This window comes from Mchenga conophoros, linkage group LG14, assembly GCF_057382185.1.
Source record: "Mchenga conophoros isolate Kocher_MC1m ecotype Shallow Benthic linkage group LG14, M_conophoros_male_GT1.1, whole genome shotgun sequence".
Lineage (NCBI taxonomy): Eukaryota > Metazoa > Chordata > Actinopteri > Cichliformes > Cichlidae > Mchenga > Mchenga conophoros.
The window spans coordinates 40,465,314-40,486,888 of NC_140539.1; the positions used below are offsets into that span (position 1 = coordinate 40,465,314).

Below are 21,575 nucleotides of genomic sequence, written 5' to 3' on the forward strand. Positions count from 1 at the left end.
TTGATGTTGTACAGTAAAAATGTTTTGTTTTCTCCCTAAAGTGTAAATATCTGGTTTAAACTGTGAATATCCTGCTGTGTGTTGAAGTTCCTCTTGTTTTCATAGAAATATACTGAACAACATACAAAGCATAATATATAAAATAACATCTGCCAGAGTTTTTTCTTTGAAAGAAGCTCCTTATGTCCATGCTTGTACATCAGTGCATTACTGAAACCAGTTTAGAGAGTTTATTTAGCCGTGGAGGGAAACAACTGAAAATATGAAATAAACACATGTAAGCTGAGACTCTCTAAAGAAACAGCATTGTTGTTGTTCGGCTTTTCATTTCGCCATTTGTTGATTCACTTGAAGAACAAGTAACGTAATATGGGTCAAGTGATCAGTTTGATATCAATCTTTCATGATGCACCGTCATATTTACATTATTTGTACAGTACGAATGATTTGCTTTGGTACCTGCTCAAACTTCAGCTCTCCTCTGTCTGCGCTTCTCTAACAGAGCACTCACAGGCAGCAGCTGCCCCGCCCCGGTTAGTGCCTGAGCTCGGATCATACCAATATCAGGGGGGATTTACACACAGTCGTAAATTCCCACAGTGTGCACTATGTGCTTCGAATATTGTGTGTACTTTTTGTTTTATACAGTTGTCAGCCAGACATCTAACTATGAAGAAATTACACTCCAAAAGACCCCGGGCCTCTGACAAAAAGACCCGGGCTTAAGCCCGCCCCGCTCCACCACTGGTGTTCACTACAACGCAGTAATGAAAGAGGCGTGTTTTGTTTCTGAGTGGAAAAGTTCCGATTGAAGGTCTTCGGGGTCACCTGACACAATTCTCTGTTTTTACATGTTCTAGATTGTTTTTTCAAATAATAAGATAACCTTTATTGGTCACACACGTGGAAAATATTTCCTAGTCTTTGACTTTTACACTACCGGTATAAATGAATAAGTTACTTTATTATTTTTATTCATGTGGATATTGAACATGTATGTCTATAAATGCACATCACATGAAAAATAACACGTTTATTTTGTTTTAAAAATAAACTTGTGATATTTATGTCATATGCACTATATCCACATGAATAAAAAATAAAACAATTCTGACCAGCTCTGCCCTACATTATACATGCTTCCCTTAGGCAGTATCATCAGAAGACATAGCATACATTTTCACCCAGCTCTATCTGTCCATGAAGCCAGGTAACACACACTGGTATCTAACCAGATTCTTACTCTGGGTGGTGTTCACCTGTCTCACAGAGCCTTCACGGCCCATGAGGCCTCTGTGTTTTGTAGTTTTTGTCCAGCGCCACCCATCGTTCAAACAGCCTACTGTAATCAGCTCAGCGTGCAGATCGGAGAGAAGCATTTCACACATTTCAAAGACTTTTATTGTTTTAAACAACTCAAATGTCTGCAGAGGACACACAGCGTTTCTCTGAAAGCTGTGATGGAGCAAGAAGGACCATCCTCCGACCATGTTGCTGGTTTCACTGGGTTTTTATTTCTTTCAGGTTTGGTGTTTATGCTTTTCTATACTTTCAAACGTCTCATTCACTCTGCTGTCACTAATAAACAAGTGACCCGAAGACACGAGCAGCTGAAGTGTGCGCAGGAAACCGGGTCAGCACGGACTCGAGGAACCGTCAGTGAGCTGGACCTGCTGGACCTGCAGGCCTGCGGACGACAGCCGGGTTGGCAGGGCGTATCTGCAGTTAGTTCCCGTTTCCTCTCGCTGACCTGAACCTGCTTCTGCTTCCGGTTTGGATCTCCTGTCGAGCCCAACCCGGCACACGATTCAACATCCAGCAACTTCTGGAGACGAAGCTCAGCTTTCCCTCTGCGACATCCTCACGGACAGGAACCAGAGAACCCCGCGTCGATGGAGAACAGAAGAGCCTCAGAGCGAGGTCCTGACGTGATAACGGATCAAATCAAACGCTCCCGGCCTCTGAGCTGCTCCGATCTTCAAACACGTGAGGATGGCGGGTTGGACAGTGCTGGAGGCAGGTGAGGTCAAAGGTGTGCCGCTTCACAGTGGAGGTTCATAAATAAAATCTAAATATGACGAAGAGCAAACTTTCCTGAATCAGCTTCATTCAAACTACGAACTCAACAGTTTATAATCACGGAAACGTTTCCAGTTCCCAATGTGATCACATGACATCCACAAAGAAGTCGCCGGGGTTTCCCATGGCCATGCGGAAGGACTGGCGGGAGGCGGAGACTCCAGGCTGGGCTGTTGGAAGGTCATGGTGCTGACCTCTAGATGACGGCAGGAGGTCTTCAAAGCAGCTCAGAGGTCGCTGGACACGACTGTCACTGAGAGGCTCCGCCTCCAGACGCTTCTCAGGAGAGGCACTCGCTTCCTGTTTGGAGGCTCTCAATTCGCTCCCTCCTGCTCCTTCCTCCTGATTATCGCTGCAGTTCGAGCCGCTGCTACAGCTTCCTGTGAGGTCACAACAAACCATCATTACTTCAGACATCATGATGTCAGTCATTTCACAGCGACCATATTTGGACAAGAGCGGCCAGCTGATCAGTAACAGCCAATCAGAACCCACTGCGAGTGTTTGTACACGAGCACGTTTGTTACCTTCACTACATGGGCCTCCTCCTCCTCCAAGGGCCGGCAGCTGGTGGAGCGGGTGGGGGGAGCTGTAGGGGTGGGGGATGGGGTACTGGTAGGGGAAGGTGAGCTGGTCGCAGTCAGACCCTCGTGTGGAGGCTCCTTCCTGATCCATCAGTGACATCACAGCCATGTCTGAGGAGGAAGCACAGAGTCATGATCAGCGCAGCAGAAACCTCAAACTCACGCTCTTATTATGAAATGGTTTTAACTTCCTGCCCTCACCTCCACAGAGGTCTCCGAACACATAATAGCACTGCTCGGAGAAGGTCACCTTGTTGACGGTGTGTCGGATGAACCCGGCCTTCAGCAGGTTGCTGGCATACTTGCGAGCCTCGCGTCGGTCAATGAAGCCATCCACGTTGCGGTGCAGCCAGTCCACCACGTCTGAACCTGCAGGGGCGGAGGGAGGCCGTCAAAGGTGAGGCACACATAACTTCCCGCTTTCCTAAAACCAGCCCTCGCTGCAGTCCAGCCACCAAAGCTCTGCGGGGATCCGAGGAACGTCCCTGGAACCAGAACCAGCTCTAACTGGTACTTGCTCGCTCTCCGAGCCTCGTGGAGTGAACGTCCTCACAGGGCGCCATTCATTGTCTGACGGCTCCTCGCTAGCACACTGTGGTTGCCTAGGTAACCCTCCAGCGTATTTACTACCAGTGTAGTATCCTGTGCTCTCATTGGTTAGAACCTTAGTTGCTCATCTCAAAGCTGATAAGGGTTTATCTCGGGACCCGCACACTTCAGTGTGGTTAAAAAATGCCTGGCACACTGATGATGATGGTTTTGCTACCATGGCACCCCGCGGGCGACATACCTCTCCGTACTCTTACGCTAGTACTGCTAGCTGCTGTCGCATCTGGAACTTCAAAGCTAACGTTAGTCTGGGTTCTCCAAAAAGTTGATTCTGTTCATCTGGACGTAGCGTTTTGTGGGAGAAACGTTTCGTCACTCATCCAAGTGACTTCTTCAGTCTTCTCTGAAGAAGTCACTTGGACCAACATTTTGGAGATTTACTTTCCTGGATGATTGAGAATGCATCAAGACGTTAGTCTGGGTTCAACATGGCCAGTGACCAATCACATTGTTGTGATGTCATAGCAATGTGGAAAAAAACCTGTTGCTGTCCCCTCGGGAAAAAAATCCCAAAAAGGGGGCGGTGCTGTTCCCATGGTCCAAAACAATGACATCACAACAACGTGACAGGTCACCTGCCACGTTGAACCCAGACCAACGTTAGCTTTGACGATTCAGGAACAACACCAACACGGGGATACCAGAGCGAGCGCCTGCTCCTACAGGGGAGTGTGGGTTCGGCCGGCGGCCACGTCCCGGTAAACCGCGCTGGCTCGCAGGCTAAACGAGCTGAGGGTACCACACAAAGGGCCACTGTGTGTGACGGACGTCATTCGTAGCTCTAACATTGGTGGTGTAAAAAGTCACAGAGTGGAGGGACGGTCTGGATCGGCTGAGGGCGGAGACCAGGTCAGAGCGAAGAGCGAGTACGTGAAGACGAGACGATGAGGTTTCCTAAGTGACTGAACCCACACATGATGGTCATCAGAGGTTAAAGGTCACGGTTCCAGGATTCAGACCAAAATATGAGCCGGACTTCTTACCGATGAAAGCGTTGGGGATGGTGATCTTCAGCCACATCCTGTCTCGGACCTCCAGGCCAGACTCGGGATTGGCCATCGCCTTGACAACCATGGTCATGTCACTGTGGATGTTGAGGTGGTTCTCCTCGTTCACGCCTGGAAAAAAGTAGCAGGTTAGCATCTGATGGACAGGTGACGGGAGGTGCAGAGGATGGTGGGTGTAATACCGTATAGTGGGAGGAGCCTCCCCGTCATGGCGGCGGTGTGAGACACCCAGGCAGCAGGGTCGATGGGACGGACTGGCTCGCCTGTGGAGATTTGGATGTGTCATGTAATCATTTTACTTTATGTAACACCTCTTGTGTGCCAAACAAATACCGACGATAACTCACTTCTCGGCAACGTGAAGCAGCCTCGCGGGTTCGGATCCCAACACTTTGCCACGGTTAGTGTCACCGGACTGAAAGGAAGATGACACAGATCGGTCATTATTCAAACTGTAACTTTATTCACACAGCAGCCTCTGACATGTACATAGACGGTGTCTTGGCAAGTTTTCAGGATTTGTCACACAAACTTGACCTCCCTCGTTCAGCTTATTTAGATACTTTCAAGTTCGCCACTTCCTTCAGCATCATAACCCTGACTTTCCAAATATAACTCCACTTATTGCTGTAGATGATCTGTTGAACCTGACATTTAAGCCTAAAGGTCTAATCTGAAGAACTAGTAATTGTATAGCCTCCTTTCAGAATAACAATGCCAAAGATCAAAGCGGACTGGGAGGATGAGCTGGGGGTGGACTTAGAGGAGGAGACCTGGGAGAGCGCTCTTTTAAGAGTAAACAACAGCACTTTCTGTGCCAAATTAAACATCATACAGTTCAGGATTCGACACCGCATTCATTACTCCAAGGCAAGACTGGCCAAAATATTTCCAAACATAGATGCAAGCTGTGAGAGATGTAGAAATCCCTCTGCAGATTTAACACGTGTTTTGGTCATGTCCAACTTTAAAAGCAATTTTCAAAACACTGTCTGAAGCATTGAATGTTGAGCTTCAACCCAATGCAGCTATGGGTATATTTGGTGCTAGAGATAGAGGACATGGAACATTAAGGAAGTCATAAAAACACAATCGCTTTCACTACACTGCTTGCACGCAGAAGGATATTGTTGCATTGAAAGTCAAAGAAGCCACCCAAAGCGGCTCTGTGGTTCAGTGACCTGACACAGTTCATACAGCTGGAAAAGATAAGTACGCTCTCAAGGGGTCGAAGGAGAGATTCTTTGCTGTTTGGGATACATCGCTAAAACATTTAGAGAAAATTAAAACCATACCCACCTGATAGATGCTTGACAGCTGCCGTACATCCTTTTTCTGTGTGATTGTGATTCATTTTGTGCAAACTTCCCTTTAAGTGCACATCTTCAAATATGGTGAATTTCCTTGCACCTCATTTAAATTCACTTTATTCATTTATGTATTTAAATTTTTCCCCTCTGGATCGCTGTCCAACATGTTCTTGGGGTGGGGTAGATATATAGAAGGAGCATTGTGGCCTTGCTACATGTATATCTTCGTACTACATTGTTGATGCTCAATAAAAAGAAAACAAACAAACTTCTCCTTCGGTTACACTCACCTCCACCCACCCCCCCTGCCTGCACTCTCCTCTTCACCTCTCTGTGGATGGTCAATCCCAGGTATTCAAAGTCCTCCACCATCACTACCTCTGCTCCCTCCACCTGTGCCCCTCTCGTTCGGATGGGGCGACCGTGTCTCAAGAGTTGGCAGTTCGTCTTGTAACCTGGAGTACTGCGCTTTGAGTACTCCAGGAGAGTAAAAACGCACTATATAAGAATCAGTCCATTTACCATATGCCTCCCCAGACCATCAGTGACGGCAGAGCACAGCCAATGACTGCCCAAAATATTCATTGTATGTGCACAATGACAATAAAAGGCTATTCTATTTTATGTGATTCTATTCTCCCCATCACCAAACCCACCATACCCAGTATGAAATCATAACGTTCTCAGACCCCTTCACATCTGTCACATGTGCTCAGAGTGAACCTGCTCTCGTCTGTGGAAAGTTTGGGCACCATTGGTGGACCTGCCAATTATGGTATTCTATGGCTAATGCCTGTCGGGCTCCACGGTGCCGGGCAGTGAGCACAGGGTCCACTAGAGGACGTCGGGGCCTCAGACCCCGCTCGTTAGTCTGTTTCTGATTGTTTGGTCAGAGACATTCACACCAGTGTCCTGCTGGAGGTCTGTAGCTCTGAGGACGCTGTTCCTCCTTACAAAGAGGAGCATTTACCGGTCCTGCTGATGGGTTAAGGGCCTTCTACGGCCCTGTCCACCCATAACTGCCCATCTCTCTGCATGGTCCTGAGACCGTGCTGGGAGACACATCAAACCTTCTAGCAATGGTACGTAGAGGCCATCCAGGAGGAGTGCTGGGAAGGTTACTTTTAAAATGTATTCCACTACAGATTACAGATCACATGCCCCAAAATGTATTTTGTAACGTATTCTGAATACTTTGGATTACTTAATATCATGCTTTTTACAACTACATAAATGTCCTATTGCTGTGTGATTCATTACTGAAGGTTACTCTCCACACCAACACCAACTAGATGTTTAAATCTTAATATAAACGAGTAACAGCAGGTGGACATTAGGTAAGGCTGTACAGGCATTAGAGCCTCTCAATGAGCGTTTTATTTGGGTTTCCACTGGCATGAAATTACCAAAGATGGAGAGGGGACAGCCTAAGTTATGAAACAGGAAAAGACCGTTGTGTAATCCATTCATTTCAAGTAACTGTATTCTGAATACCACCTTTTTAAACAGTAACTGTAATGGATTTTTCTGATGTGAAATATGTGCCGTGGCTCCAAAAGATTGGCGAACACTAGCTCAGAGCACCTGCTGTTAATTTCATTCAGACCAAAGCAGCAGAATCGGATGAACCCCAACTCGGAGCTGACCGCTTTGACAGACTCGACGGTCTGGTTAAAGCGTTCCTTTGATGCAGCGTCTCCACTGCGACGCAGGAAAAACACCTGAGCTCCCGCACGGATTCATTTGTCAGATAAATCAAAGCTGACTTTAAACCACGTGATCGGCCTTGGTTACCATGGCGAACTTACGGATGAAGCAAAAGGTCTCACCCCGGTTTGTGGACGATCTCTCGGAGGACTCGGACGGCGTCGTCGTTGCTCATGTTCTCGAAGTTGATGTCGTTCACCTGACGGACACACATACGACACAGCATCGTGAGCCTTCTCACCACCACCTTTAAAACAGGAAGCGGATTAAACGGCATGAGCGGCACCTGCAGCAGCATGTCTCCCGGCTCGATGCGTCCATCCGCCGCCACCGCTCCGCCCTTCATGATGGAGCCGATGTAAATGCCTCCGTCCCCTCTGTCGTTACTCTGACCGACAATACTGATGCCCAGGAAGTTGTACCTCTCTGACAGACAGGCAGGCACACAGCAGGGTTACCCTGAGCTCTGCTGCTACGTGCAAACATCCCTGTCACTGCGAGCTAACAGCCGCTCCATAATAACTCTAGCTTCTTAAACCTGCGTTCTCTCTAATGTCCTGCAGGAGGCGACTTCTTACTGTGCTCCTGCATGAGCGTGCTGCTCAGCTCGTGCTTCCAGCTGTGACTGAACAAGCAGCAAGTTACTTTTGGTCCAGTTGGAGTTTCAGGGAAACAGGAAGCAGGGGAGGGTTTAGGGCGGGGCTACGGTGTGATCGGCAGCAGCGCTCACCCGTACTGAAGCGTACTCACCCATGTTGAGAGTTACAGTGATGATGTTGAGCGACATGGTGGAGTCAGTGACACTGCTGAAAGACACAGACTGACAGACAGACGGACAGAGAGAGGAGACAGTTACAGACGGACGGACAGACAGACAGTAGAGGAAGGTGAAGGACGGCCCCCTCAGACAGGAAGTTCATCAGGTAACGTCACTGACAGAGTCCACAGGTGTCCGCAGTCCTGAGTCAGCTGACCGACTCATCAGCGGCACCTGCTGTCAGCCTGGACCAGTCACATGACTGACTCTGACCTCCGTGAGCTCAAAGGTCAGACGGCTTTGATCACAAAGACCGCCCACATTAAAGCACCTGCGTGTGCGCACAGGTACGAGGAGGCAAAAACCAGCCTGCAGATGTGAGTAGAACCGCTGCATTAGAATTCAGTAGAAAAGACTTTCACTGAAGTTGGTTTGTCACCTGACCTGTGAGGATTAACAAATCACCTGAGAGCAGGAATGTTGTCACCATGGTAACCAACGCACGAGACCCCACAGGCCTCCACACAGTGACCCTGACCATTGTTGGTCCGTCTGTCTGACCTTTGAACCCTGCACACTCCCACAGGTCGCCTGAAAACTCACATCTGTTTCCTGTGCAGCGCCGCCACAGCTGAGGAGGCGCCGATGGCCTCCGACCAATCAAGTCGTTTGTTACAGGAAAAAATAGGAAGTGTCTGAACTCTGTCAATAACGCCATCTGATGTCAGTGTGCGTGCGTGCGTGTGTGTTTACCCTCTCCATCCGCTGTGTTTTGGGTTTCCGGTGGCGGCGGCGTTGACGCCTGATGAGACGCGGTGAGGAGCTGCTCTGCTCTGTTGATTGGCTGAACCTGAAATGATGTCACAGAGGGAAGCACACCTGGTTCAGTCCGACTGACTTCACAGCTTACAGATACCTGTGTGGTTGGGCGTGGTCACTCAGTCGGGAAAAATTAAAGACAAAATGTAAATATTTGTACAAACAAACAGGAAAAAAGCTCGATGTGTTGAAGGAAAGCGGACGCACGAACCCACGCGCCTTCACTGAGATCTGTTGTGTCTTGTTTGTTGTCTCGGCTCCTCTCTCAGTCCCCTGTTTCCCCCTTTATGTGTATATGTGTTTGTGTGTATCCCGAATGCTGGCTTAGGAACGTCATCGGGAAGCTGAAGCTGGCCACGCCTGCTGTACATCGAGCCTCGCTGGCTGAGCTTCAGTCGGCTCTCGGGGGGAAACGTTTCCTCGCCAAACTAATTTCTTTGTCTGGTCAGGATGTGGGAAACGAGCGTGTCACGACTCACGCCACAGAGCATCACCGCTGTGCCGAGGGTATCACTTTGTTACCTTCACTGGACATAAACTCACTGTCTGTTTTTGGAAACGTCCGAAAGGTCTGATTTTATGTTAATAAAATGAATAAAAGGAAGTGAGACTAAAAGTCGTCGCTGTCATTTATTATTATCATCAATATTAAAAATTATTGATGAAAGTTTAACAACAGTCATCAAAATAAACATCATTTGTTCACAGATTAAGTCCAAATAAATACATGATTATTTTTATCACTATGATCATTAAAAGAAAGGTGACATGCACATACCTGTGAGCGATGTTTCATAAAAATGTTGCGAGGCTCAAATTTAAAACTAAAAAAAATCTAAAATCCAGAGAAAACCTGCAAAAACGGACGGACAGAGGCGGGAACACATTATTTCTGCTCATGGATGAGCTGGGACGCTTTTATCTGCGGGACAATACAGACTGCAGCGCTAGTCACCTGACCTGCAGCAGCCAATCAGAGCAGGAGAAGGAGAGCGGCGTGTGAACAGGATTACTGGAGCAGAAGAAGCAGACCCAAGGGCGGCGAGTGCATGTCATAGCAAACCCACCAATCACAGCGAGGTCTGCTGATGATGTCATGAGCTTACCTTACATACTTAAAGCAGAGGGAAAGTGTTAACCTGCTGATTATGAGCATCATCGAGAGGTCAGAGTTCACTGAGGGTCCTCACAGGTACAGGTAGGCGTGTCTGTGAGTGAGACTGACCTTCCTCCTGAGTCTTCCTCAGAGGAGCAGAAACTGGTTGTTTCCAGTTCGCTGCTCTGCTGGGTCGATGAACTGTCGCCGCCACCTGTTGGCTCCACCCCCCTCTTATCAGCTGGGCAGTGGGCGTGGCCATTCAGGCGATCACCTGTAGAGACCACAGCCAATCAGCAGATGGCAGGAAATGCCTGTCACTGTTTAATAGGTGTGCAGGTGACACCTCTCTCTCTCTGCATCTTACCTTGCTCACCCACATCTTTCCTCTGCAGCCTCTCTGAAACAGCAGGTTTGACCTCTGACCCCTGCAGCTCATCATGGCTCACAGTGGCAGCACTGAGACAGACATGACATCACTTCCTGTCAGCATTGAGGCCTGCACTACAACACGTGTTGCATTCTGGGCCCCGGTGTACTCACTGGAAGGATGGCGGTCTGGAGTCTCCGATACCACCTGTCCTCTCTATAGGGGGCGGGGCTAAATTGGTGGGCGTGACCACAGACTGGACATCTGAACCTCTGAAATCCAGCTGGCAGGTGTCTGATGACACCAACTGCAAGGAGAGACATGATGAACACCTGAAGGCTCAGGACACACCTGTGTGTGTGTTTGTGTGCGAGTTGTGCCTGTTTACCACCACTGTGAGGACACAAATTACAACTGACATTGTGGGGACAAAGAATTTTCTGTAATAAAGGTTTAAGAGTGGGGAAGCTTCTAATTAGAATCCATTCAGTGTCTTCCAGTTATCCAATAAATAACACAACAAAATGTGTTTTCAGTCTTTTAATGTGACTGAAAAAAGCTGTTGTGTGCCTGCAGGTGTGCCTGCAGGTGTGCATGCAGGTGTGCATGCAGGTGTGCCTGCAGGTGTGTGCTTTGGCTGACTGTGTCGTTTTGAGACAAAGGAACGATTTTAGAGTTTGTCCTCAATCATCGTCAACAGTCCTCATAAACTCAGCTGTACCATGTTCGTGTGTTACTGACCCAACAGACGACCCGTCCGTTCACACAGGGCAGCCTGGCGTCATCATCGCTGATCTCCTCTTTGACCACCCTGTAACACATCAGGATTAGCCATGAAAGAAAATTAAACATAAGTACTCTAAAAATATCTAATAGCACATGTGGGCATATCAGGTAGACAAAAGCCACACCCACCTGCTATCAAAACCTCATATTTGTGAGGGGCAGCCAATTAGAAGGAGAGAGATGCAAACAAACTGGACTAACATCACGACAACAACGCTGAGGGTCTAAAGTGGGCGGTGTTATGGTTGCTACATACATCTCATATTCACAATCTGAGTATTACTGCAGCTGTGGCGGGGACACAAACCCCGCCGGGTGTTCTCCTCCTCTTTGTTACACTCAGAGTCACAGATCAATACTGAGCAGAACGATCGATCATCGCAGCATCAGCTGAGAGGGGTCACACACATGTGCTGGTCTGCCTATCTTTGTGAGGACACATAGTCACAGACACCATCCCCCAAACCTGAACCTGGTTATAATCCGAGCCCTGAAACCAGCTCTGCATCTCCACGCAGCCGTACAGTCTGTCATAAAAGCCCTGTGTGTGTGTGTGTGTGTGTGTGTGTGTGTGTGTGTGTGTGTGTGTGTGTGTGTGTGTGTGTGTGTGTGTGTGTGTGTGTGTGTGTGAGATTATAGAAACTCAGATTATTAAACAGTTGTTTCATCAGCTGTTCAGAGTAAATGAGTGAATAAAAATGAGGAGAGCTCAAACTGAAGCACAGGCTGGACTGCTGGACACACAGCAGTGTGTAACTGCACAGACTGTGACCTGTGTGTGCAGAAGGGTTTACAACCACACAAATACAAAGACGAGTTTGAGGCGTGGAACCTGCTGCAGCGTGCCCACGTCACAGCGCCGCTCCATAAAAGCTCTTTCACGTGAAAACAGCAAAAACCAGAGTAAGTGAAACGTGCAGAAGGAGCCCCGGAGGGCCACCCTCAGACCGGAGGGCGGGAACATGTTGGGGAGCCCGATGTCACGGGGACGCCACAGATGTGAACAGATTTGAAAGTGGGTGGATGAAGCGGAGCAACATGTTCTCCAGAGAACTTCCTGTCAGGAAGAACCACCCAGTCTCCGCCTTGTCCACCACAGCTGCTGCACACGTGCGGTACAGCGGACTTGCCCACCTTTGACCCCGAGGCCACAGGTGCAGCATCGGGTGGAGCAGCTCAGCACCAGGCTCCGACCGGGCTCTGCTGCTGCCACCTTAAGGTTTCTCCAAGTGTAGGACTGGAAAGAGGGCGGAGCACCCCCGATGGCGCCAAAGGCGTGGCTCCAGGCTGACCTCTGACCTCAAGCTCTGAGGGGACAACACCTGTTCCACCTGGACAGGAGGCAGGTGGGGGGCGCTCCCTGTTAGGTGCCTGAGGTCCTGCTGCTGCTGCTGCTGCTGAGGGTCAGCTTCAGCTGCTCCACCCTGACATGCGCAGGAGGGTGATTGTACCTTAAGAATAACAAACATCGCGTGACGGGAACAATACACTCACCCGACCACGGATCAATGAGCGCACGGACCACGTGACTCACCCGAAGTCGTCGTCCACAGACTTGAAGAAAAATTTCACGTTGGGTTTGTTCAGCACGTGCTTAAAGTCCGCCAGGGTCACGCGCTCCGCGGGCGCGTTGATGCGGACGAGGTAGGGGGTGTCCTGGTCCTCCAGGTGGTAGATGACGCGGGTCTCTTCCGCCATGCCCGCGAGCCCGGCTTGGCGGTCACGGGATGACGCTGAGGAGACACAGCTGTGCACCTGTCCGCGCGCCCGCGCTCCGTTCGTGCGCGTCTCCGCTCCAGAGATTTCGCTCTCGGTCCAGATGTGTCGGTCCAGCTTCTGCGTGTCTGATGCTCCGTCTCCTCCCGACGCCGTCAAGACACACACACACGCACGAACACACTTCCGCTCGGACCCTTCAGAATAAGAGCTGAATGAACACAGGCAAAAATAAAAAGAATATCTGGACTCTGAGAAATGATGACACACACACACCTGCACGTTATTACGTCACAACGTCAGAGGTTCAGTCTCCACGTTAAAGGTCATGTTTCTTTTGGGGCTTTTTGTTCTTAATCAGTTTTATTTATTAATTATATGTTATGTAGTTATTTTATCTTATTTTTTAAATTACGTTTACCAATTTATTTTGTAGGTCCGCATATTCAAACTCCCTGAAGGTACAGAACAAATGTCCTCGACCCAGAAACGCTTTTCTTTTTCCCGCCGTCCTGGTTGTGACGTCACGTCCCTCACCTGTATCCGGGCTGAATTCATGAGCTCACAGCAGAATCCAACCCCTGAATAAACTCGAGCCCGTGACGAGTTTCCGGCTTCCGCTGCTCGGACGAGATCAAACGAACCGCTGAATCATCCTGTAACGGACCGCTCCTCCAGCTTTTATTGTGAACGGAAGGCCTCAGAGCTTCCGGCACTTATGCCCCTTCAAGCTAACGCCTAACACGTCCGACTTTTCCGGCCTGATCTGAGAGTGAAAGCACCCATAGAGACAATCATTTTATTGTAAATCAAACACGTGATCAAACAGGAAACAGTTTCAGTTATTGACACGCTAATTCATGAATATAAATAAAAGATGCATTCATTCGGTTCTGAATTTTCTCCATGGATTCTGATTGGATATCGGTGTTTATTAAAGGGTCAGCAGTTCATAAAAACAAACGTCCATAAAACAGTAAAAACAAACAGGCAACACGAGCTCGCCCATCGGACCGGTCCGTGGGCTCGTTTAGTCAGAGGTCAGGTAAACATGAGGTTATCTTCAACATTCAGAGAGCGAGGAGGCGTTCAGTGTCGGTGGGACGTTTCAGAGCCAGGACAGACAGAAGGCCGCGTGTTCCCAGCTGCACGAAGGCAGCGTTAAGGTGATCTGCTGGTGTTCTGAGGTCCTTCAGGTGAGTCCACACAAGCGGAGGTAGAGTTTAAACACTGTCACAGAGGCTCCGCCCACACAGTGATGGGGGCAGAGACTTCAACAAGGCAAAGGCACTCACGGCGAAACCAACCAGCAGTGAGCGCACGGGCAGAGAACGAGCGTAAGGCTGAAATGTTTTTCTCACTGAATCATCAGCAAGCATGGCGTCTCCGTCCCTGCCCGGTCGAACTCCGCCCACACAGCCTAGTCGCTGAGCGAGTTAGCACGAACGCAACCTAATTACACGACGCCGCTCTGGTGGCGCGTTTCTGCCAGAAGCTGAGAAGAACGACCTGACCTCTGCTCTGTCGTCAGTCGCATAAAAACACTCTAGGGTCCAACCAGGGCCCTCCTCGGGAGCGCCAGACACAGGTCAAGCTTTCAAGCAGTGACCTTTGACCCACATCAACCCTTTTAAAACATCTGGAGTGAGGCTTCCTGTTGATTGTTTCTACTTCCTGTAGTCCGGGCATCACGCCGAGACGTTGACATCACGCAGAGCAATGGTGGCAGTTGTCCCGGTGGCTCCGCCAGGGGAGGCAGTCGCCACGGCAGCGGTTGGCTCCTGCGGGGGGGTGGAGCCGGAGGAGGGAGGCAGAGCGGAGCCATTCTGATTGGTCGAGCTGGTCTGGAACAGGATTTGCTGCAGCGTGCGTCTGAGGTTCGGGTGCAGCCGCCGCTGTGTCTGGTAGAAGATCTCCACGGCAACACACTTCATCACCCCAGCAACCAGGTCCTCATACAGCGGCACTGTGTACATCCTGGACGTCTGCGGAGAGGGAGGGGCAAACATGTGACAGAGTAGCTGAGCGACCCCCTTAAAACCATGTCTGTTCTGATCGGCTCAACGTCGCAACAGGCAGGTGGGCGGAACTTACGTGTTTGTGCAGGAAGGCTCGCACTCGCGGCAGGTCGGGGTAGAAGCTGTTCCTCACCACCATCTGCAGCCAGCGGATCTGCACCTCGGCGTTCAGCCCGTCGAACAGCGACGAGTACGAGTCCGACAGGCTCGCCATCACACCTGCGCAGTGACATCATCATTCATCACTGAACCTTCAGTGGACACCTGTCACATCACTTCCTGTGTTCTGCGCGGTGAGGAACATCAAGGCAGTTTCTCAACATCTGTACTTGTGCTCCGGCATCAGTCGCAGTACTGTTCCCGTCAAAGTAACAAATCTAACATCAAAATATTTAAATTCAGGAGGAAGCAGTTTCACCGGGAGCAGAAACGGCGTGCTGATGCGTGGAGATCCTGAACGCTGCTCCAACAATGATCTGATTATTTGTTCCAAACCAGCTGTCTGCCCTGAGTGTTTACTAACGCTATGTTGATTGGGAGACACGTGTCATGTAGTGATCGTGCTTCACTGTATGAAACTGATGATCCGTCAAAGTGCTGAAGATACTTTTTGAAATATCTTTTTCCTGAAGTAAATCTGCTGCATCATGTGTAACAGTTAAATTAAGAGGGGGTGGAGCTGTGATGTCATCACGTACACTGCCGTTCCAATAGCAGAACGATCGCGCTGCGTTCTCGGGAAGTCCGAACTCCCGTGTGAACTTACGGAGTCCAGACTAGCGAGGACGTCAGTACAGACGTGAGTACTGAGAAACGGCCCACGTCCTCGTCACCAACCATTTGCAGCAAACAGGATGTCACATGACCCCTTTCATCAGTACTCGTATGTTTCATGCTGCGGAGTACAAATACTCGAGTACTTTGCACTCGAGCAGATTATTGCAGGCTCTGAATGATGTGTTGCAGTGTTTCTACGGCAACTTACTGTGCAGCAGCGGCGAGTGGTCCAGCATGCGGTCCAGGAAAAGGACGATCTGAAAGGTGCTCCAGGTCGAGAGGTCAAAGGTCGCGAGCGCCTCTAGGTCAGGGGGGTCAGCGTTCCTCCACAGGTCGCACAGATCCTGGACGGGCCCGATAAGAGCGCCGCCCGCTGACAGGTCTGGCTCGTAGAGAGGCGGGCCGCAGCCGCTCAGCCAACGCTCAAACTCTAGACCTGAGGACGAGCATACACACAGGAAGTGATGTCACAGAGAAGACTAGGAGGCTGCTGATGAGGTGAGCTGAAAGTGTCTCCTGACCTTCTCTCTTAGCGACGGCGGCATCCTTCAGCTCCGGGAAGTAAGACAGGAAGTAGTCTATGAGGTCCTGAGCCACCACGCTCTTAAACTTAAACTCTGAGATGTAATCCTGTGACACACACACGATGCAAACGCTGGTCACATGACTCTGAGCAGCATGTAAAACATCCTGATGAAATGTAAATCTATGGAAACGTGGAGCAGAAGTATGTGGACGCTGTGACTGTGAAAGCGACTCAGCTGCTGTCCACAAACAAACTGTCACTGCTCGAACACACGTGACACATGTATGACTCCAGTGTGTGTGACTGTGTGACTGTGCGTGTGTGTGTGTGTCTGTGTCTCTGTGTGTGTGTGTCTGTGTGTGAGTGTGTCTGTGTGACTGTGTGTGTGTGTCTGTGTGTGTCTGTGTGACTGTGTGTGTGTGACTGTGTGTGTGTGTGTCTGTGTGACTGTGTGTGTGTGTGTCTGTGTGTGTCTGTGTGACTGTGTGTGTCTGTGTGTGTCTGTGTGACTGTGTGTGTCTGTGTGTGTGTGTGTGTCTGTGTGTGTCTGTGTGACTGTGTGTGTCTGTGTGTGTGTCTGTGTGTGTGTGTGTGTGTGTGTGTCTGTGTGACTGTGTGTGTCTGTGTGTGTGTGTGTCTGTGTGTGTCTGTGTGACTGTGTGTGTCTGTGTGTGTCTGTGTGTGTGTGTGTGTGTGTGTCTGTGTGTGTCTGTGTGTGTGTGTCTGTGTGTGTGTCTGTGTGTCTGTGTGACTGTGTGTGTCTGTGTGACTGTGTGTGTGTGTGTCTGTCTGTGTGTGTGTCTGTGTGTGTCTGTGTGTCACTGTGTGTGTGTGTGTGACTGTGTCACTGTGTGTGTGTGTCACTGTGTGTGTGTGTGTGTGTGTGTGACTGTGTCACTGTGTGTGTGTGTGACTGTGTGTGTGTGACTGTGTGTGTCTGTGTCACTGTGTCACTGTGTGTCTGTGTCACTGTGTGTGTGTGTGTGTGTCTGTGTCACTGTGTCACTGTGTGTCTGTGTCACTGTGTGTGTGTGTGTGTGTGTGTGTGTGTGTGACTGTGTGTGTGTGACTGTGTGTGTGCTGACCCTGAGGAAACAGTCGAAGCGTCTCACGTCTCCGCTGATCTCCGACAGATACGACACGAAGCAGAAACCTTTCTCGTAGGTGAACAGGTTCATCAGCGTGCTGGGGTTCACACCTGGAACAGGTCACAGTGATGTCATCTCACCTGTGCGAGTGGACACCACACCTCCATCTGTGTGTGTGTGTGTGGGTGGGGGTCACCTGACTCAAACTTGACCTGCAGCCTGCTCACGGGGTTGCTGTCTCCAAGGAGACGCAGCTGTCTGTGGAGGGCGTCCAATCGCACAACAGTCTCCAGGCAGGTGAACGGCTCACCTGAGGGCGACAGGTAACCCGAGGTGACCAAAAGTATGTGGACTGAGGCTGAAGTCGTGTTTACTTTAAAAATCAATAATCAGCTGTTCGTGACTTCAGGTTCAAACACGTAAAACTGAAAATGTTTTAAAATCTCGCCAACAAAAACGTAAATTCTGAAACGGTGAACGCAGCGTTACCGTAGGCCTCCGTGGTGATCCTTCGCTGGGCGTACGTCGCCAGGCCTTCGCTCAGCCACATCTCCTCCCAGGTGGCGTTGGTGACGGCGTTGCCGAACCAGCCGTGGGCGATCTCGTGGATGACGTCAATCAGCAGGAACTCGCTGCTCTCCAGGATGGAGGCGATGATGAACGTGAGGCAGGGGTTCTCCATGGCGACGATGGGGAAGGAGGGAGGGAGGAAGACGATGTCGCACCTGAGGACGAGCCGTGTCAGCATCGCCGAGGATGTTTTAAAGAAAGTTTGGTCAGAAACTTAGAGGCTCACCTGCCCCACAGGTAAGGTCCAAACAGGTCCTCGGCGACGCCCAGCCAGCGCTCCACGCTGCCCCCTAGCTTCTTCACCGCGCAGGACAACAGGCAAGGCTCCGCCCACAGACGACTCCTGAAAGAAGATTGGCCGAAGGTCAAAATGTGTTTCTGCACAGATGTAAATATTTTGTTTATGATCATCTTTGACCTTTAGCTCACGTTTATCTTTCATACTGATTTTCACTGCTTTACATTACTTGAATAACTCGAGCCTCCGAGTGCTGCAGGTTTTAGACGAATCAGCTGATTTAAACAACTAAATGAAAACGTTCCCAGACGCCTGGTGATGAGCTCGTCGTGTGACTCAGGTGTGACCCAGGGTGACCCCTGCAGGACACCGAGGCCTGGAGTGCCCCCCCCCCCCCCCCGATTTAACATCAGGAATATGAAAAATGATCTGTTTGTTTGCCTAAAATCATTTTTACTGTATCATGTTTCAAACTCACTCGTCAAACAAACACATCGAAACAATATTTGGACTCATTTTGATAAATAATGAAAACGTTATTTTACGCGGAGCGACCTCGGCCCGACGTCTACGTGCTGCAGCTCGCCGGCCACCAGCGCCACCAGGTAGGAGGGTACAGGAAACTCCATGGAGAACTGGAAGACGCGGTCCTGTTTGGAGTACGAACTCCGAGACGCACTCATGAGGACCGTCACGCCATCCGGGACCTGCCGAGGAGGACGAGCAGAAACGGCGTGAGTGCAGGTGTTTAAGGAAACGCCTTCTGTCACCGCTCTGATGTTACCTGGGCTCCGTGTGACTCACCCGGACCGTGGCGGTGTACGTGCTCTTGACGGCTGGCGTGTCGAAGCAGGGGAAGAAGGAGCGGTTACACACTGAGTGACCCTGAGTGAAGACCAGAGGACGAACCTGACCGCAGGTGAGCTCCGAGTCCAGCCACCAGATCTGCAGACACACACACACACACACACGGGTCACGCTGTGGTCACCTTCAGCATGCTCACGCTGTACAGACGCCGTGTCGTCTCCTTACTGCCGGCCCGTCCGTGGTGGTGTAGCGGACCGTGATCTGGACCGCCCGGCCTGGTTTCACTGCCGCGGTTGGCAGGCTGATGCTGAGCGACGAGCCGTAGTCGGTGAACGGGTCCACACGGTACGTGAGGGACACGGGCTCCTGCTGCCCGGCCCCCGGCACCTTACAGTCTATGGAGTGGATCAATAAAGAAGGGTGGGAGTCCAGGATCAGGGAGCAGACCCCCGGCTGCACCGGAACCAGGTCCAGAACCAGCCAGCCGCTCATCTCCTTCACTGCAAAGTTCAGCCGCAGGTCCAGGTGGAAGTGACACAGCTGGAAGCTCCTGAAGTTCGATGCGGACGCCACATCCACCAGGGGGCAGCGTTGGGATTCCAGACCCAGGCCCGCAGAGGGCCGGGCCAAGTCCCCGGAGCACCGGCCCCCGGAGTCCGGCAGGGATTTACGGCAGCAGCACAGCGAGGTGGGCGCCTGGTGGAGCTCTGCCATGGTGAGCTAAAGCTGGGACCAAACCTGCTTAGACCGGAACCAACTGCATGAGACACGAACAAGAACACACCTGTGAGGGTCGGGAACACAGAGCAGAAACCCACCAGGCCCGCCTCAACGCTCAACACCCAGTACCGATGCCAACAGCACCCCAGTTTAACACAGTTTCCCCAAAACTACCTTTAACTCACAGTTTTAGTCCAATTAAAAAGCACATGATCCAATCCAGAGTCTAATCCTAACCACAGTAAACTGACACCCACCAGTGAACCCAGTACACAACTCAGGTACTAACCCAGTTTAACTCAGGACTCGATGCGTAGCCCACTTTAGCCCAAATAAGTAACTTTAACACAACAAGAGGCTTAGCGTCAAAACTCCATTCAAAACCTCGTTAAAGAAACGTCTAATTTTACGCCTAACAGAACATTAAGCCCCCGGTGAAAACTCATCCTGTGTGTCCCTGGATCCTCGATAAACCCTGAAGTTTGTATTTTTAAATCATTTTAACATTTTATAAACAGTTTAGGGCCAAATGAAAACTTTTAATCCACATCTAAACCCAGCTTTACTGGTCAGCCCCGGCCCACCCCATTCAAAACCTCAATCACACAACATTGAATTTAATAGTCAGTCCGCTGAAGACTGAAAATAAAGCCGAATAAAGGCTTCGCTGAGCGTGGGCTGACCTTCTGCCTGCTTCTCTTAGATTTAAGGAACTGTTTCACGAGTAAACTTTGGCTCTTAGTCCATTTAAACAACATTTAATCAAACTTAGCAAACACTGACAGGCAGTGTTTAACAGCCCTACTTGTTAAACCGGAGTTAAACTTCATATAAACAACAAGTCCAATTAAGTCAGAGACCCGAAAGAGCTCCGACACCCGGGAGACTCTCAAAGCCCAGTTTAAAGCGCAGTTTTAGGGACTCGGAGGAGTTACAGTGGCGGCTAGCAGCGCTGGAAGTTAGCAGCTTTAGCTCGAAGTGAGTGAAAACAGCACTTTAAGGTCAGCGCGTTGAACTGACCTGGTTAGCAGAGCCGGCTAATCAGCGCATTAGCACGGCGCACTGTTGCGGCTTCACGGGGACACATTTAAGTAAAATCCATCGGGACCGCACGGCGGAAGAACCAGGCGGACACCGGCTCCCCGGGAGAGCTCAGCCCGGCTCCTACCCGCAGTCCCGGACACCGAACCCGCGTCCTCCCGGAGGGTCGACGGAGGCTGGAGGTGAGCTGTGAGTCCGAGACCGAGCGGCCACACACGGACACAAAGAGGCAGAGGACACCGGCGGAGACCCGGGGGACAGTCGAGGCTCCGCTCCGGACTAAACAGGAAGTAACAACAGCGGGAAAAAAGTTTATGCAGGCCGATGAGTGGCGCTGTGGAGGCGGGTACACGGAGCGAGAGGGCGGCTCCATCCAGTTACCTGTTCATCCACCCATCAACGTATCAGTCTATTGATTCGTTCCACGACCACGATGCTCCATGTGAGGACTACACAGGACTACATAACGTGCAAAGTGTGCAAAAACTGCAACAAACAAAACAAAAAACAGTGCAAAAGAAAAGTGCAACAATGACAGTGGGTTGTGCAAAAGGTAACTTGATGTATTAAGGTGTGTGTGTGTGTGTGTGTGTGTGTGTGTGTGTGTTCAGGAGTCTGACGTTCTGGGGGAAGAACCTGTTCCTCAGTCTGGCAGTGAGGGCCCGGATGCTCCGGTACCTCTTTCCGCAGATGCAGCAGGTGTGACAGGTGTCTGATGGAGGGAAGAGAGGCTCCAGCCTCTCAGCTGCTCTCACTAACAGTTGTAGAGCATTGTGATCCGATACGGTGCCGTTACCATCCAGACAGTGATGCAGCTGCTCAGGATGCTCTCGATAGTCTCTCTGTAGATGGTGGTGAGAATGGATGGAGGGAGATGGGCTTTCCTCAGCTTCCACTGGAAGTAGAGACACTGCTGGGCCTTCTTAGTTTTGGAGCTGGTGTTAACCAG

At 50.4% G+C, this 21,575-nt stretch overlaps 2 protein-coding genes across 2 annotated transcripts; both read right to left on the reverse strand.

Moving 5' to 3' along the window:
* Positions 1-205: 205 nt before the first annotated feature.
* On the reverse strand, positions 206-13,393 carry dvl3b (dishevelled segment polarity protein 3b). The gene is made up of 15 exons (XM_085244557.1): positions 12,659-13,393; positions 11,080-11,149; positions 10,512-10,645; positions 10,336-10,427; positions 10,098-10,242; positions 8,807-8,903; positions 8,047-8,116; positions 7,583-7,722; positions 7,419-7,495; positions 4,627-4,694; positions 4,462-4,542; positions 4,256-4,390; positions 2,865-3,032; positions 2,607-2,774; positions 206-2,459 (listed from the first exon to the last, which is right to left on the reverse strand). Exons 1-15 carry the CDS (start codon positions 12,820-12,822, stop codon positions 2,167-2,169), a joined length of 1,902 nt encoding a protein of 633 aa, XP_085100683.1. The 5' UTR covers positions 12,823-13,393; the 3' UTR covers positions 206-2,166.
* A 232-nt stretch (positions 13,394-13,625) lies between these two features.
* On the reverse strand, positions 13,626-20,988 carry rnpepl1 (arginyl aminopeptidase like 1). The gene is made up of 12 exons (XM_085244555.1): positions 20,606-20,988; positions 19,091-19,622; positions 18,862-19,002; positions 18,613-18,764; positions 18,046-18,162; positions 17,739-17,974; positions 17,446-17,559; positions 17,247-17,359; positions 16,157-16,265; positions 15,844-16,071; positions 14,935-15,077; positions 13,626-14,825 (listed from the first exon to the last, which is right to left on the reverse strand). Exons 2-12 carry the CDS (start codon positions 19,577-19,579, stop codon positions 14,529-14,531), a joined length of 2,139 nt encoding a protein of 712 aa, XP_085100681.1. The 5' UTR covers positions 19,580-19,622; positions 20,606-20,988; the 3' UTR covers positions 13,626-14,528.
* Between the last annotated feature and the right edge of the window lie 587 nt (positions 20,989-21,575).